This window comes from Cebus imitator, unplaced genomic scaffold (genome assembly GCF_001604975.1).
Source record: "Cebus imitator isolate Cc_AM_T3 unplaced genomic scaffold, Cebus_imitator-1.0 Scaffold18, whole genome shotgun sequence".
Lineage (NCBI taxonomy): Eukaryota > Metazoa > Chordata > Mammalia > Primates > Cebidae > Cebus > Cebus imitator.
The window spans coordinates 9,503,245-9,521,233 of record NW_016107333.1 but is presented as its reverse complement, the minus strand read 5'-3'; the positions used below and the strand labels follow the sequence as shown (position 1 = coordinate 9,521,233).

The window sequence follows — 17,989 nt, the reverse complement described above, 5'->3', positions numbered from 1 at the left end:
AAAAAAAAAAAAAAAAAAAAAAACACATTCCAAGGAGTGAGACAGTCCTGAGCCCTGAGCCAGCACTGATGGTATCTGCCTTGTAGTACATGAAGCGCATGTCACACACTAAGCAACCAGCTAGTGTTAGCTGTCACTATTATTGCTCACATGCTTTATTTTATTTAAGCCTTTGAGAGTTCGTGAAATGGGTATTATTATTAATTTCCATTTTACAGGTGAGAAAACTGTGCCCAGTGAAGTTAAATAACTTCCCAAGGTCATTGAGCTGTTGAGTAGACAGCTGGGATCTGTTAGTAAATCTTTAATGAATAATAACAGCTAAAATTCATGCCAGGTGCGGTGGCTCACACCTGTAATCCCAGCACTTTGGAAGGCCGAGGTGGGCAGATAACAAGGTCAGGAGTTCGAGACCAGCCTGACCAACGTGGTGAAACCCTGTCTCTACTAAGAATACAAAATTAGCCAGGCGTGGTGGCAGGTCCCAGCTACTCGAGAGGCTGAGGGAGGTGAATCACTTGAACCCAGGAGGTGGAGGTTGCAGTGAGCCAAGACTGTGCCACTGCACTCTAGGCTGAGCAATAGAACGAGACTGTCTCAAAAAAAAAAAAAAAATTATTTAGTGCCTTCTATGTGCCAGACACTGATCTAAGTATTCACAGGTATTGACTCACTTAATCTTTCCCTGAATCTGTGGGTTGTTACTTTCGTCTATGCTTTTCACTTAGAGAAATTGAATTAGAAAGGAGTTAGATCTCTTGCCCAAGGTCATGAAGCTTGAAAGCTGTAGAGCTTGGTTTTGAACCCAGGAAGTCCGAATTCAAAGCACCAGTTATTTTATATATTTATATTTTAAACAGCGTCTTGCTTGTCTCCCAGGCTGGAATACAGTAGTATGATCGTAGCTCACTATAACCTCAAATTCCTGTACTCAATAAATCCTCCCCACTCAGCCTCTCAAGGAGCTGGGACTGCAGGCATGTGCCACCACACCTGACTAATTTTTTTGTTTTGTTTTGTAGAGATGGGGTCTTGCTGTGTTGCCCAGGTTAGTCTTAAATTCCTGGCCTCCGGGCGCAGTGGCTCACGCCTGTAATCCCAGCACTTTGGGAGGCCGAGGCAGCCGGATCATGAGGTCAAGAGATCAAGACCATCCTGGCCAACATGGTGAAACCCCGTCTCTACCAAAAAATACAAAAATTAGCTGGGCGTGGTGGTGCACACCTGTAGTCCCAGCTGCTTGGGAGGCTGAGGCAGGAGAATCACTTGAACCCGGGAGGCGGAGGTTGCAGTGAGCTGAGATTGCACCACTGCATTCCAGCCTGGCGACAAAGTGAGACTCCGTCTCAAAAAAAAAAAAAAAACTCCTGGCCTCAAGTGATCCTCCCCCCTGAGCCTCCCAAAGTGCTGGGATTACAGGCATGAGCCACTGCGCCCAGTCCCAAAGCACCTGTTCGTAATCACCATGGATTAAATAGCTGTGCCCTTAACAGCTGCCATTTCCTTTCTGGGACTTGCCTTTGGACCTAGTTCATGTGCTACTGAGGCTCCTCAGTCATGGCAGATTTAAATCTTCCTCATTGTTGATCCCAGAAAGCACACTCCCGTTTGTCTACCTGCATGGTTCTCCCCCATTCACCCCCAAATGACCTGGAGCTATTGCCAGAAGGCAGACCTGCCCTCAAAGGATGGAGATTTGCCCCTATTGACAATATGCCAAGAAAAAAAAATGCCACCAACTTTAAAAGCAGCTCCAAAAACAAATTCAAAAAAGCCAGAAAAACCACACAATCCTCGTAGGAAGAGAAAGGACAACGGGGGAGGGGGGGGTGTTGCTGAAACACTTGTTTATTGCCCCATAGCTTTGTTTGAGTTCATTGAGTTGTAAGAATTACATGAGGGTTTGAGGAAATCTGTGCCTTACAGCGAAGTTTTTGGGAAAGGAAAATGTGTAGGAAAGTTGAGGTCCCTGGAGGGAGTTTGAAGGAGTTACAATCTCTGGGCAGCTTTCTGCCTTCCTTCAACACATATGTAAGAAACACTTCCTGAGTGTCAAGGATTGGTCTGGATGCAGGGGATACAGGCCAGAATAAGCCAGATAAGGTCCTTGCCCCGATGGAACTCATAGTGTGACGGGGGAGATAGTGAATAAACTTTTACATTGGATAGTTCCAGAGTGACATGGTTCTTAGAAGGATGTAAACAGGTGGTATATGATTGGCAGGGCTAAGACCAGAAGGATGAGAAGGAGCCAACCTTGTCAGAGTTGGAGGCAGAGTAGTTCACGGCAGGAAGTCAGGAGCAAAGACCCTGAAGCAGGAACAAGCTTCGTATAGTCGAGGGGCAGAAAGAAGGCAATGTGGCTGGTGTGGAGTGAGAGGAGAATGGTAAAATGTTGCTCTTATCTGTTATTGCATAATAAATCATTGTAAAACTTAGTAGCATAACAACAATTTATTATTATTTCTTATGGGACTGTGGGTTAACTGGGCTTAGCTGGGTAATCCTTTTGGGTTTTCATTTTTCCATTTTCTTAATGGAATCCCTGCTGTATAAAGTTTAAATTCAGGTCAAACATCTTATTTCTTAGAATGAATTATCTTTATTTTTGCAATGAATAGCCTCAGATTGGGTGGGAGATTTATTTTTTTTTGGAGACAGGGTCTCACTCTGTTACCCATGTTGGATTGCAGTGGCTCCCTCAAAGCTCCCTGTAGCCTCAACCTCCCATACCCAAGCGCTCCTCCCACCTCAACTCCCCAAGTAGCTGGGAACACAGACATACACCACCATACCCATCTAATTTTATTTGTTTGTGTAGACAGGGTCTTGTCATCTTGCCCAAGCTGGTCTTAAACTCCTGGGTTGAAGTGATCCTCCTGCCTCGGCCTCCCAAAGTGCTGGATTACAAATGTGAGCCCCTGTGCCTGGCCTAGAGATTTCTTTTTTAATAAAGAAGAAAAATTTACATGTAATTAATTACTCCTCCAAAAAAAATTAACATTTGATATGTATACTTGCATCCTCCACACATTTTTACACACACACACACACACACACACACACCCCTACACGTAGTAGCTTAAAATGAAATCAGTATATATATATGGTAATCAAGTAATTAAGTAATCAAGTAATTAATTTCTCTTTTTGGTTAGGCACAGTGGCTCATGCCTATAATCCCAACATTTTAGGAGGCCAAGGCAGGAGAATCGCTTGAGGCTATCCTGGTCAATATACCAAGACCTTGTCCCTGCAAAAGAAAAATTTAAAAATTAGCCAGGCATGGTGGCATGCACCTGTAGTCCCAGCTACTGGGGATGCTGAGGCAGGAGGATTGCTTGAACCCAGGAGTTCGAGGCTGCAGTGAGCGATGATTATGCCATTGAATTCTAGCCTGGATGACAGAGTGAGACCCTGTCTTAAAAAAGGAACACCCCGGCCGGGCACAGTGGCTCATGTCTGTAATCCCAGCACTTTGGGAGGCCATGGCAGGTGGATCATGAGGTCAGGTATTCGAGACCAGCCTGGCAAACATGATGAAACCCTGTCTCTACTAAAAATATAAAAAATTAGCCAGGTGTGGTAACACACACCTATAATCCCAGCTGCTCAGGAGGTTGAGGCCTGAGAATCGCTTGAACCTGGGAGATGAAGGTTGCAGTGAGCCAAGATTCTACCACTGCATACCAGCCTGGGCAGCAGAGCAAGACTCTGTCTCAGAAAAAAAAAAGGCTTGACTGAGCTACGTGTCCAGGAGGTCCCCCTCATGTCTGGCAGGTGATGCTGCTATCATCTGGGAGCCAAGTAAGGGCCTCCAACAAGCATGTATACACATGACCTCTCCATGTGGTTTGGGCGTCTTACAGCATGGCACCTGTGTTCTGAGAGGGAGTATCCAGGGAGTGAGTGTCCCAAGAGACAGGAAATAGAAATTGTGGGCCCCCTAACAACTGAGCCTGGAAACCAGCACCATGTCACTTCTGTCAGGTGCTATTGGGAGGGGGCAGAGCCCACCTAATGGGAAGAGCTTCAAAGACTGGATGATCACTTTTAATCTGCCACGCAGTAAAGGAGATCAGAGAGGCGGACAGGGGTCAAACCATGCAGGTTTGTAGGCCCTGTGGATGATTGGTAGGGATGAATTGGACTATGTGTGAACATTTAACATTAAACATTTCTTAAGATACAGGATACTTCCTTACTATGCAAATCTGTCCTGGGGTGAAGAGTAGAATGGAATTGGAGAGTGAAGCTCTTCCTGGGCTTACTCTGCAGTTAAGCAACTGCTTCCCTTCTCTGACCTCGATGTCCCATCTGTAAAATGAAAGCGATGGGCAAGAGAGAGGTTTTGAAACTATCTTCAGAGTTTTCAAGAAGTGCTTGTCAGGTGTGATGGCTCACACCTGTAATCCTAAGGGATTACAGGGAGGCTGAGGTAGATGATTGCTTGAGCCCAGGAGTTCAAGACCAGCCTAGGCAACATAGGGAGACCCCCATCTCCACAAAAAATAGAAAAAATGAGCCAGGCATGGTGGCATACAGCTGTAGTTCCAGTTACTTGGGAGGCTGAGATGGGAGGAGCAGTTGAGCCTGGGGAGGTCAAGGCTGCAGTGAGCCATGATCTGTCCACTGCACTACAGCCTGGGCAACAGACTGAGACCCTGTCTCAAAAAAAATAAAAAGTGCCTGTAGGGCCTTCATGGGGGGCAGCAGTAGGGGACCAAGTTGCAGGGGCTCAATTCCTCCTCCCTATCACCTTCAACCAATAACCCTCAAATCTATCAGTGATCCAAATTAGGCAAAAGAAGTTTGTAGGCCACAAGTTAGGCTACAGGTGGCAGAAAGCCCCAAATAAGAGCAGATTGATATGGTTTATTGTTTTCTTAAGTGAAAGAAGAACTAGGTATGCAGTCCAGGGCTGGATGGCAGCTCCACAGTGTCATTAAGAATCAGGCTGGGCACAGTGGCTCATACCTGTAATCCCAGCACTTTGAGAGGCAGAGGCAGGCAGATCCCTTGAGGTCAGGAGTTCAAGACCAGCCTGGCCAACATGGTGAAACACTGTTTTTACTGAAAATACCAAAAAAAAAAAAAAAAAAAAAAAAATTAGCTGGTGTGGTGGCATGTGCCTGTAATCCCAGCTACTCAGGAGGCTAAGGTAGGAGAATTGCTTGAACCTGGGAGGCAGGGGTTGCAGTAAGCTCTGCACTCCAGCCTGGGAAACAGAGTGAGACTTCATCTCAAAAAAAAAAAAAAAAATCATGCTTCCATCTCTTTGTTCAGCTATCCAGTATTAGCTTTTGCGCCACTTCATGGGCCAAGATGGCAGATGAAGCTCCAGCCATCACATCCCAACTAGAGGGACAAAAGTTGCAAAAAGCATATCCTCCCTTTTTAAGAAGGCTTCCAGAAGTCCATTATAACCCTTCTGCTTACATCTCATTAGCTATCACAGGAGCCATACCTAGCTGCAAGAAGTACTTAGAAATGTCTTACTTCCCTCCCCCCAACCCCAGGGTATGTTTGGCTGGTAAGAAATGTCTTTATTTTAGGCTGCCATGTATCCAGCTGAAAACTGGGTTCTAGGGGAAGAGAATAAGAGGTGTTTCTTCTTTACCACATGATTTCTGAGGATCCTTCCAGCTCTGCTGGTTCTGAGCCTGTGAATAGCCTGGCACAGCTCTTATTCATCTGACACGTCCTGCACGTTGACTGTCGGGAGGCAACGGGCCATTGTGCCGAACCACTCTCATGTATGATGGTCCAGGTATTTGAGTGCAGGACTTGTCATTCTCCCAGGCTGCCACCTCCCTGTGGGAACCAGAATGAGACCAGAAGAGTAAGACGGAGCCAGCCATGCAAAGAGCTGGAGGGACATCAAGAACAAGGCCCTGCCATGGTCATGTCCCTGGGTCCCCTGCACTCAATTGGGTTCATCCACTTGTGGTCCCACAAATATACACTGGGCATATAAGTGGATTCTGTATACAGAGAAGTCCCAGTTTGTTGGGGAATCTCAGAAGCACAGGCATGGAGGAAAGAACCCCAGAGGTTCACCGGGCCTAGCAGAAGGAAAGCCAGCCCTCTTCCGCTGGATAGCTGTAGTAAAAGGGCCTGATCCAGGGTGAGCAGTTACAGGGCAGGTGGAGCTCGTCAAGATTTTCCTTCCAGCCAAGATCCTTGTTCCCCTCGCTTTCTTTCCAGACTGCATTGTCCTACCTCACCAAGAGTAAGTGAGCAGATCAGCCTTCGCCTCTTGCTGCTTGTTGGGTCCGAGCTGATGTTGTCCCACTGGGACAGCTCTTTGCTGGTCCAGATCCAGGTAGAGGGTACACACATTCCAAGTCTGGAATTCACTGAAGGTCGGCTGCAGGTGCTTTCTAAGAGGTTGGGGGTTTGTGGGGGACACAGATCCTGGTTCTATCCTAATGTCCCAGCCCCCCGGGAGTTTTACTCTGCCTTTTCTTTGAAAATCCCTTGAGGTAGCATCTGAAAGGAGATTAGCTGAAGACGTGGCCCATAGTAGGTACTCAAGTAATATAAGTTTCTTCCTTCTCTAACTTCTGACAGCCTGATCTGGTCTCTGTGGCAAGGTCTCCAAATCTTCTTCATTCATTCTAAAAATATTTATCATGCCTACCATGTGATAAGATCTGTGCTAGGGGCTGGGAATCAGAAGAATAAGCCACAGACACAGCTTTTGAGTGCTCGTTGTCAGGGGTGAGGAAGATGGGAGTGAGGAGTAGTAGTTAAGAACACAGGATCTGGAGTGCACTGCCTGGATTTAAATTCCAGCTCCACCAGTTTCTAGCTGTGCAACCTTGAGCACATTACTTAACCCCTCCGTGCCTCAGTTTCCTTATCTGTAAAATGAGAATGACAGTAATACTTCCCTCACAGAGCTCTTGTGACAAAAATGATTTAATATACATAAAGCAATCGGAGCATTGCCTGTCACATAATGAGGCCCAATAAGCAATTCACAGATAGGTACATATAAACAGAAAACTGGAGTCTAGGTTGGGCATGGTGGCTCATGCCTGTAATGCCAGCACTTTGGGAGGCTGAGGCTGGTGGATCATCTGAGGTTAGGAGTTCGAGACCAGCCTGGGCAACATGGTGAAACCCCGTCTCTACTAAAAATACAAAAATTAGCCGGGTGTGGTGGCACACGCCTGTAATCCCAGCTACTCAGGAGGCTGAGGTAAGAGAATTGCTTGAACTGGGGAGGTGGAGATTGCAGTGAGCCAAGATTGCGCCACGGCACTCCAGCCTGGAAGACAGAGCAAGACTCCACTTCAAAAAAAAAAAAGAAAACTCGAGTCTAGCAAGACAAGTGTCACACAGCTGTACCATCAAGGAACACTTTCTTGTCACTGGTCCAAGGCTTGTGTAAGTGACACAGGCCTTGGATAGTGTACGTGGGAGCAATGGCAAACAGGTTGCTTGGTTCCGCAGCCTCACCAGCTGACAGTTCCATGGGCAGGGAAGATGGCTGCAGGGCACGTCATTGTGCAGAAGGCAGCAAGAGAAGTGGGGCAGGGAACCCTCCTTCAGGAGGTGAGGCTTGGGATTTGCATCTGACCTTGGAGTCGTGGAAGGTGTTTGCTGAGCAAGTGGCCTGTGTTGGAGAATGAGCAGCACGTCTGTTGTGTGAGGGAAAGATTGGAACCACCTCACTGTCCAGCAAGAGGGAAACAGGCAGGTAAATTGCAGTTTGTACACTATGGAAAACTTTTAGAGAAGCTAATACAACCACATGATCAACATGGCCAAGTCTCTAAAACATAAAGTTGATTAGATTTGTATGTAACCTTTAACTAGGTTACATGCAATATGATGATGATGAAAGCCAGAATTCTCTGAGAGCTTTCTGTGTGCCAAGGTACTGTTCTAACTGCTTTGCTTTGATTAATACATTAATCCTCTCAATAGCCCTATAAATGAATATATTAATTAGCTTGACTATACTAATCATTTAACTACATACATGTATATCAAAATATCATATATCTTAAATATATACTTTTTTTTTTTTTTTGAAACAAGGCCTCACACCGTCACCCTGGCTGGAGTGCAATGACATGATCATGGCTTACTGCAGCCTTGACCTTCCAGGCTCAAGTGATTTTCCCACCTAGCCTCCTAAGCAGCTGAGACCACAGGTACATACCACCACACTTGGCTAATTTTTAAATTTTTTTTGGATAGATGGAGTTTTGCCATGTTGCCCAGGCTGGTCTTGAACTCCTGGGCTCAAGTGATCTGCCCACGTCACCCTCCCAAAGTACTGGGATTACAGGCATGTCCACGGTACTCAACCACAATTGAAAAGAAAGAACAGCTTTATGAGATGGGAACTGTTATCTCTGTTATATGGGCAAGGAACTAAGGCACAGAGTGGTAAAGCACCTGCCCAAGTTAGCTAGTGGCATAGTCAACATTAGAACAAGGCATTCTGGCTTAACCCACATTCTTCATCATTCCACTCCATAGAAAGCACTCAGAAGAACTCTCCCCTCCTTTTTGATGCCTATGGTAAAAGTGTAATCATACATTAAAACACATTACCCTCTGGAAAGTATGATGGCAGGATGAGCTCAGATTTAGGTGTGTGTGTGGTTTTTTTTTTTAACCTGAAACAAAGCAAAGTTAGTATCTGCTAATTCGGGTCATGGGTATATAAATTATTAAATTATTTTCTGAATTTGCCTGGATGGTTTGAAATATTTCATAATTTTTATATGAAATTTTTATTGAGGTCATTGTACATTTACATGCAGTTATAAGAAATAAGACAGCAAGCTCCCATGTACCCTTTACCCAATTTCCCCCAATGATAACATTTTGCAAAACTATAGTGCAGTATCACAAGCAGGATATTGACATTGATACAATTTACCCATGTTACGCAGTTTTCTTGTACGTGTGTGTGTGTGTGTGTGTGTGTGTATTTAGTTCTGTGCTGTTTTATCATGTGTGGGTTTCTGTATCCACTACCATAGTTAAGACATTGAACGGTTCCATTATCACAAGGATCCTTGTGTTGCCAGTTTATAACCACACCCACCTCCCTAAACACATACACACCATTCATAACCATTCTGCCAACCATTAATCTCTTCTCCATTTCTGTTCTTTTCTCCATGTTATTGTTTTAAAATGTTTATATGAATGGAACCATACAATATATAACCTTTGAGATTTCCCACCCTCCCCAACCCAAGGATAATTCCCTTGACATCATTCGAATTTTTGCCTTTGTTGATAGTGTGTTCCTTTTTGGGAGGGGTTCATATTCCATGATATAGATGCACCACAGTTTGTTTAACCATTTATTTGTTGAGCAACACCTGGGTTTCCAGTTTGGGGCTCTTATGAATAAAACTGCAAGGGACATTTGTGTATATGCTTGTGTGAACATAAGTTTTCATTTTCTTGGATAAATAAATGTCTAAGAGTACAATTGCTGGGTCATGTGGTAATTACAGGCCTAACTGCCAAACTGTTTTCCGGAATAGCTGTTCCCATTTCATACTTTTAAGGAAAGGATTTTGGCTTGCAGAAGGCACTTCCCCTTCTGCAGGTGGAGGGAAGAGGTATACAGAGATCTAGAACTTGAAAGTGCATTGTGAACATGGCACACCAAGGTGTTTCATGTTGCTGAGAGGTAGTCTGGGTTTAGCTGACGAGGGAACACAAGTTTGCTCCTCATTCAGTCAAGAAATATTGAGCGGGCGCAGTGGCTCACACCTGTAATCCTAACGCTGGGAAGCCGAGGTGGGCAGATCACTTGAGTCCAAGAGTTCAAGACCAGCCTGGGCAACATGGCGAAACCCCGTCTCTACAAAAAAAATACCTGACTGGGCCTGGTGGTACATACCTGTAGTTCCAGGTACACAGGAGGCTGAAGTGGGAGGGTCTTTTCTTGAGCCAGGAGGCGGATGTTGCAGTGAGCTGAGATCACGCCACTGCACTCCAGCCTGGGTGACAGCAAGACCCTGTATCAAAAAAGAAAAAGAAAAGAAAAGTATTGACCAAGCTCTTGGGTGTGCCAGACGCTATTCAACTCACACTGGAGCCACTGCCTTCCCGCAGAAAAGACAGATGTGAAATAAATATGAGGTGGACTGTGTGTGAAGGCGGAAGCAGGGGCTTGGAAGGTTATGACAGGGGCACCTGCAGACCTCTGCTCCCTTCCGTAGGGCAGAGACCGTGCCTGTCTTGTTTTCCCCCAGGCCCCAGTACATAGTAGGCACTCAATAAATGTGTTTTAAATGTTGAATCAATGATCCAAATCCAATGTCCCTGTGATTGTGACTTGGCCGTTGCCTCTGTAAGCAGCTGCATGTCCCAGCCCTGCCATGTAGGTAAAAGGGCAAAGGCTTGGTCCAGACACCCCACCCTGGGGTGAATTACTGCACCACAGATTGGAAGCCACCGTGACATATAAAAGGTTGGAATGCTCCATTGTAAAGTTTTAATTGTTAAACAAGCAAAGAGGGTTGTAAATTCCGAGTGGCGGGACAGTATTGCATATTGTGCCTGTTGCCGCTGCCACCAAGGTTCCTTATCAGCCCGTTGGTATTTCACAACCTCTCATGCTTCTTGCGTGTTACAGGGGCCCCTCCACAGGGTCTCTGGGGAATGGTGCAACACCGTCCTTTTTTCTGTGGGGGTGGCAGCCAGGCTCTCTGTGCGTCCTTTGACTTCCCTCATTCCATCTCCTGTCTAGATTTTCTCCAAAGGAACATCCGGTGCTCGCCCTGCCAGGAGCCCCGGCCCAGTTCCCCGTCTTGGAGGAACACAGGCCACTGCAGAAGTACATGGTATGGTCAGACGAAATGGTGAGGACGGGAGAGGCCCAGATTCGTACCCACCTTGTCCGGCCCTATGTGGGCATTCATCTGCGCATCGGCTCTGACTGGGTAACTTCCCCTTCCTGTCACTGGCTAGATTGGATGTGTCCCGGAACAGGGCCCAGGCCTGTAGGGATTGGCCCCTCGTCCTAGTCAGAGCAGAGAGCTCTCAGTTGGCCTGGCTTGTGGGATTGTATCCCATCATCCTGCTGCAGCACGCATCAAAATGTAACTCCAGAGTACCTGCCAGCCAGCTCTCATTTTAGCAGCTGCTGTTTTTATTCTCATTTTACAGATGAATAAACTGAGAAATTGAGCCAGACCCCAGGTCAGACAGCAAGCCGTAAAGAGGCCACAGTCCAGGTGCCCTCTGTCCTAGCTCAGTGTCTGGCTAGTACACTCTGTGTTGAAAAACCAACTATGGAGATGAGGCATGGCTCCCAAGAAATGAAGATGTTTCCAGAATTTGGAGTCTGTTCAAATGTGCAGAATCCTCATATTCCAATGGTGTTTTCACCTCTGTGTGAAAATAACAGAATCAATGTAAACGGTTACCTTAATTTACTTAAGAAGATGCATATAGATAGAAGATATATAGATATGTTAGAAATGCTCATTGCAGAAATCTTGAAAAATAGTAAAATTAAAATTCACTCATAGTCAATTGATGAGGTAATCTTACATTTACCCACCAAACTCTCCCCTTCTCCCCCACCCCCACGAAGAAAGGGAGCCAGAACCAGGATTTTTTTTTTTTTTTTTTTTTTTGAGACAATGTCTTGCTCTGTCAACCAGGCTGGAGTTCAGTGGCACAATCTCTGCTCACCGCAGCCTCCCAGACCCAGAATATTTTATGAGTGGCTCCAACCAAACATTCAAGGAATAGTACTTCCCATCTATACTTTTCTGCAACATCAAGAGATATAAGATGCTATTTTTTATAAAGCTAGCATAACACTAATACCAAACTCAGATAAGGTCAACTCAGAAAATTATAGCCTCTTCTTGCTTATAAACACAAATGCATAGATCCTAAGTGAAATATTAACAGGTCAAACCCAATAACAGATTAGCACACAACACAAACACAGAAAATCTATCACAAGAATGTAATGAAATTGACTATATTAACACCCAAAGAAGAAAAATCATATGATCATCTCAATAGGGGCCAAGAAAGCATTTGATAAAAGTCAACACCTGTTCATGATAAAAACTTGTAACCAACCAGACATAGAATGGACCCACCTTAACTTGATAAAGCCTATCTCTTCAAACCACAGCAGATAGCATACCTTCTGGGGAGCTATTGGAAGTGTTCCCACTGTAGTCAGAATCAGATAAGGCTGCCTGTTAGCACTACCATTGTTCAGACTTCTTCAGTGAATGTCCCAGATAATGCAGTAAGACCAAGAAAGGTAATTTTTGTTTCAAAAAGCCAGTGTCCCACCACCCAGAAATAACCACCATTAACTCTTTTGATACATGTTCCTTCTCTCTCAATGCTTTTTTTTTTTTTTTGGGACACAGGGTCTTACTCTATCACTGAGGCTGGAGTGCAGTGGCAAAATCACAGCTCACAGCATCCTCCACCTTCTAGGCTCAGGTGGTCCCACCCAGCCTCCTGGGTAGCTGGGACCACAGGTTCACATCACCACACCTGGTTAATTTTTGTATTTTTTGTGGAGAGGGAGTTTTGTTATGTTGCCCAGGCTGGTCTCCAACTCCTGAGCTTAAGCCATCGGCCTGCCTAGGCCTCCCAAGATGCTGGGATTACAGGTGTGAGGCACTGCGCCTGGTCCTCAACGTTTTCTTAAAAAAAATGTAGTTAGGAGGCCAGGCATGGTGGCTCATGCCTGTAATCCCAGCACTTTGGGAGGCCTAGGCAGGTAGATCACCTGAGGTCAGGAGTTTGAGACCAGCCTGTCAACATGACAAAACCCCATCTCTACTAAAAATACAAAAATTAGCCAGGTGTGGTGGTGGATGCCTGTAGTCTCAGCTACTCAGGAGGCTGAGGCAGGAGAATTGCTTGAATGTGGGAGGCAGAGGTTGCCTCATGCAGAGATAGTACCCCTGCACTCCAGCCCAGGTGACAGAGTGAGACTCGGTCTCAAACAAACAAACAAACAAACAAACAAATGTAGTTAGGGTCTTCCTGTATAGCCTGTCTTTTTCCACTTACCAGCTCTTGCTACCGGGGTTCCACGGCAGTTGCTGGTATTTAACCCTGTTCTCCGCTTCCCGTAGAAGAACGCCTGTGCTATGCTGAAGGACGGGACTGCAGGCTCGCACTTCATGGCCTCTCCACAGTGTGTGGGCTACAGCCGCAGCACAGCGGCGACTCTCACGATGACTATGTGCCTGCCTGACCTGAAGGAGATCCAGAGGGCTGTGAAGCTCTGGGTAAAGTCGCTGGATGCCCAGTCAGTCTATGTTGCTACTGATTCTGAGAGTTATGTGCCTGAGCTCCAACAGCTATTCAAAGGGAAGGTACGTATGGGCCAGGTTGGGGTGCAGCAGGAAGGGAATGAAAAGAGGAGCCAGGGTGGTCCCACTGCCCACTGCATGCTTCACAGGCTCCCCCAGAAGCCTTTTGCCTGAACCTACTATTCCTCTTCAGTTCCTATCCCTCTTTCAAACCCTGGCTCAGAGGCTTCCTCCTCAGTCTTCCAGGTTCTCGTCCACTCCTGGAGCTCACGTGTCCCTGTTGGGACCTTCGTGGCCCTGTATCATTTCTTCTCTTGCGGACTTCCTGAACTGTATGAAACTGGTGTAGAAATATGCCTTATTTCCTCCCGGGAGCTGTGGGCTCCTTGAAGGCAGGGTCCAAGGCTGAATCACTGCTATATTCCTTGATGTGTAGGCTGGTGCTTCAACCTTTTTGGGACTGAAACCCTGCCTTACCATCACCAGTGTCTAGGACAGTGCCTGACACTTAGTAGGCAGTCAGTTTGTTGAATGAGGATGTAGAGAGTGGGCTCTGGGGAGAGATCCCAGTCTAGTGGAGGGGTTAACAGCAGAGACTCTGGAGTCAAAGAACTTGAATTTACCCACTGTGCAGCCTTGAAGAAGTTATTTGACCTTTCTGTGCTTCTGTTTCCTCATCTGTAAAATGGGATTGAATAGTACCTATCTCATAGGGCAGTTGTGAAGGTCAAATGTAAAGAAACTGAAACAGTTCCTGCTACAAAATAAGTGCCCAGTAAAGTTAGCTATCATCAGCAGTAGAAATTGGTGGCTGATTAATGAAGGAAAGGAGCTTTGTGCTTAGTAAATGCTTAAAGAAGCCGTGAGTAGTGAGAATTCAGTACATGAGTAAATAGTAGAATGTTCTTGGTCAGTGCTTACTGTATCAGTAAAGAGTAATATTCAGGTGATGAGTGAGTACGTATTGATAAAATGACTGAATTGGCATTAAGCATTCCATAGGACTTTGTAGAATGCTATGCAGGCCTTAAGAGGCAGACACTGAGTGCTGTTGGTGTTATGCTAAGGGGCTCCCCTTCTCTTTCACCCCAGACACACAGGAAGTTCCAGCACAGAGAGGAAGTGCTAGGTCAGTGTATTCTAGTCTCCTCCCCACCCACTCAACAGAAATCGGAGCTGGGGCTGGGCATGGTGGCACATGCCTGTAATTGCAGGCCAAGGCAGGAGAACTGATTGAGGCCAGGAGTTCAAAAGCAGCCACTAGCATAGTGAGACTCCATCTCTGTTTAAAAAAAAAAAAAGAAAAGAAAAAGAAAAATATAATTAAGAGAAAATCAGAGCTGAGAGACATCAGGGGTCATCTAACCCAAACCCTCTGATTTATAGCTGAGGAAACCAAAGTCCCAAGAAAGGATAGAATTTACTCAGGCAGTCCCAGAGCTAATTATAATGGGCATGACACAGAGTGGGTAAGTTTCAGAATGTGAGTGGAATTGTTTGGGGGATTTTGGCCATGATTAAACTGGTATTATTTCTTTGCTATAATCCAGATAGCAAGATGATGATTTTTGTTACATCAGAAATCTCTGTGGAACAGCAAAGCACTTTCAGCCCTAACTCTGCCCACACTCCCCCCACCTACCCACAACCCCCAACCACCTCTGTACTAAGTTGAAGCATTTGGAGAGTCCCAGGGAGTTTTTTTGTGAGTTTTTGGAGTCAATGTATCTGTTACACCTTGAACCTCTTGCCGTTTTCTATTTCCTGTCCCTATGCCAGTCTTCTCATCCCTCCCAGCCCTCAACTCCCTTTTCCATGGGTTCAGAGGCCACCCTTATCCTGAACTAAGCCTTGCTCCTCCATTAAGCTCATCCAGCGCTGAGTCGGGGTACCAATAAATCAGATGTGGTCCTGCCCTCCAGGGCACACATTCTAGACCCAGGAAAAGAGACTGCAGAGAAGTATAGCGTGTGCCACAAGGTGGGTTCAGGAGGTTGGTAGAAAGATGAGCAGGTCCATTCATTCACCTGTCCTCTCACCAGATTTTTACTGGGATAGGCTCTATGCTGGGCCTGGCCAGCAGTGGAGAGCAAACCAACACAGCTGTAGCCCCAGTCAAGTGCAGGAGACCATGCTAATCAGAGAATCACTAAGGAGTGAAAACTGTAAGCAGAGATGTGTGCTCCCGAGTAGAGCAGCAGGGTTCTGTGGGAGTGAAGAGTAGAGGACGCTGGCCTAGACTGGGAGGCCAGGGAGCGCTTCCCCAAGGAGGCATCACTGAAGCCGAGAAGGGAAAGAGCTTTGAGAACTAGGAGCTAACCAGGTAAAGGGAGGTGTGCCCTGAACAGCACAGCACACGCAGAGGTCCTGAAGAGGCAGGAGCCTGGGTAGGGGCTGAGGTTGAAGGGATGATGGAGGAGGGATGAGAAGAGACCCAACGAGGGCCCTGTAGGCCACGGTCACAATTTGTCACCCTTATCTGAAGGGCAATAGGGCATCATTAAAAGGTATTCCACTTAGAGGCCAGGAAGGATGGGGAGAAGTTATCTCGAAAAATTTCTTGTGGCTACTCTGTGGTGAGCAGACCAGGAGAGGCAGTGAGGGACCAGGAAGAGGCTGTTGCAGTCCATCAGGGAAGAGGTTGTGATGATTGGGCCCAAGGAGTGGCAGGCCCTCAAGAGAAGTGTTCACCTTTGGGGACTATCTCAGGGGTAAATTGGACAGGACCTTGGGCTTTGATTTGGGATACATGGGAGATGCAAACATCCAGCCCAGAACTGGAAGGATGCCCTCTGCTACCCTCTCTGGTTTGGTGGGGAAGCCCATCAGGCCAGGGCTTTAGGAAAAACAGAACTTGAGCTTAGCCTTAAGAGTCTGGTCAGGCCAGGCACAGTGGTTTACCCCTGTAATCCCAGCTATTTGGGAAGCTGAGGCAGAAAGATCACTTGAGTCTAGGAGTTCAAGACCAGCCTGGGCAACATAGCAAGACCCCACCTCTAAAAAAATTTTTTTAAATTAACCAGGTGTCGTGGCACCCACCTGTAGTCCCAGCTGCTTGGGAGGCTGAGGTGGGAGATTGCTTGAGCCTTGGAGGTTGAGACCAGTCTGGGCAGTATAGCAAAAACCCATCTCAAAAAATAAGATAAAAGAGTCTGGTTGGTATTTTAACGGTGAAGAAACAGCACTCCAGGCAGAGGGAACAGTGCAAGCAAAGGCATGAAGGTGTGAATGGTGTGTTTGCAGCTGAGGCTCCTGGAGTGGGGAAGGGTGGGGTGGGCCTAGGCAGCAGCTGGGCAATGCTTCCCTCAGACACTGAACCATATCTTCCTTCTCTCTGCCCCTCCTTTTGTGTCTGTAACTGCAGCCTAGGGAAGGAGGTTGGGGGTGTGGACAGCAGGCCTTGGCCTGCAGCCACCTCAGTTTATATGCTCTACCCTTTCTCCTGCAGGTGAAAGTGGTGAGCTTGAAGCCCGAGGTGGCCCAGGTCGACCTGTACATCCTCGGCCAAGCCGACCACTTTATTGGCAACTGTGTCTCCTCCTTTACTGCCTTTGTGAAGCGGGAGCGGGACCTCCAGGGGAGGCCGTCTTCTTTCTTCGGCATGGACAGGCCCCCTCAGCTGCGGGACGAGTTCTGATTCTGGTCGGAACACCAGGCCTTCTGATCCTGGAGGGACCAGAGTCTGAGCTGGTCCTTCCAGCCAGGCCTGGCAGCCAGAGGTGTTCCCAGGATTGCAAACTCCTCTTTTCACCTGCCAAAGATGGAGAAGAGTGCCAGGGACCCCTGGAGGAGGGAGGCATTCCATATCCCAGGGCACTGGACTTCTGGGTTCCTAGGAGCAGGAGCATCTCCCATCGCACATGCTTCCTGCTCTTCTGGGAATTTCTCACACCGGCAAAGCAGTCCAGCATCCATCTTTCAATCCACTCTACTCTGAGCAGCCTGGGATGCTGAACTCTTCAGAGAGATTTTTTTATAGAGAGACTTCTATATACTTTTGATACAAGATCATGACTACTCTAGAACTCTCTGTGGTTTTTGAAAATTAGTGAATTCCATTAACGTAGGTACCTAAAGTGACCTTAACTGAATGGATGAGGCCACGGCTAGTGTGGGTCACTGCTTTTCAAGGTGTCCCCCAATGTGGCCCTCAAGAGCCATCCCCACTTCCTGGCCAGAGCCATTGTTGTCCCCAGCTTCCTAGGCCATTTCTGGGGTTTGGGGCATGAACACTGTCCTGCGTTGTAAACACTATGTAAATGGAAGTTAACACTGTGCAGCGTTCTGTGGGCGACTAAGTGCCGCTCACATGGTATGTTCCTGGCAAGGAGCTCACACCGTCATGCCAGACTATCACGATGTTGTTCTCACAGTCTTTTGGTGGTTGGTGGCCATGGCAAACCTGGCACCTTCTGATCTCTTGCCCCAAGAGGCCTGGTTGGTAGAATGCTGGCATTAGGTTAATATCCAAAGCCTGTTCTCCAGGCCATCCTCCTACAGCTGGAACCTTCAGGCTAGATTCTCACAAGGGAATGTTAGCCAAGGCTCTGACCACATAGAAGATGCCCAGGGTCCAGAGGCCATTGCAATTCTCAGTGGAGAAGCACCTTTTGACCCTTCCTTTCTGATGTAATCTCTGCCAACACCTTGAGGCTTAGGGTGCTCTGAGTCATGAGTTTTTTGGTCTCTTGGATGCT

At 46.8% G+C, this 17,989-nt stretch overlaps 1 protein-coding gene across 2 annotated transcripts in view; it reads left to right on the top strand.

Annotated features, from left to right (window-relative positions):
• Positions 1-17,557, top strand: part of POFUT1 (protein O-fucosyltransferase 1) — a 28,197-nt gene extending 10,640 nt beyond the window's left edge. Inside the window, exons 5-7 of one of the 2 annotated variants that reach the window (XM_017514597.2) lie at positions 10,739-10,931; positions 13,113-13,355; positions 16,741-17,557. In XM_017514597.2, the coding sequence (XP_017370086.1) occupies positions 10,739-10,931; positions 13,113-13,355; positions 16,741-16,929 (625 nt within the window). In that variant the 3' untranslated portion in view covers positions 16,930-17,557. Of the gene's footprint in view, positions 1-10,738; positions 10,932-13,112; positions 13,356-14,678; positions 14,782-16,740 lie in introns of those variants that run through there. The other variant, XM_017514604.2, reaches the window with a different exon arrangement.
• Positions 17,558-17,989: the final 432 nt, after the last annotated feature.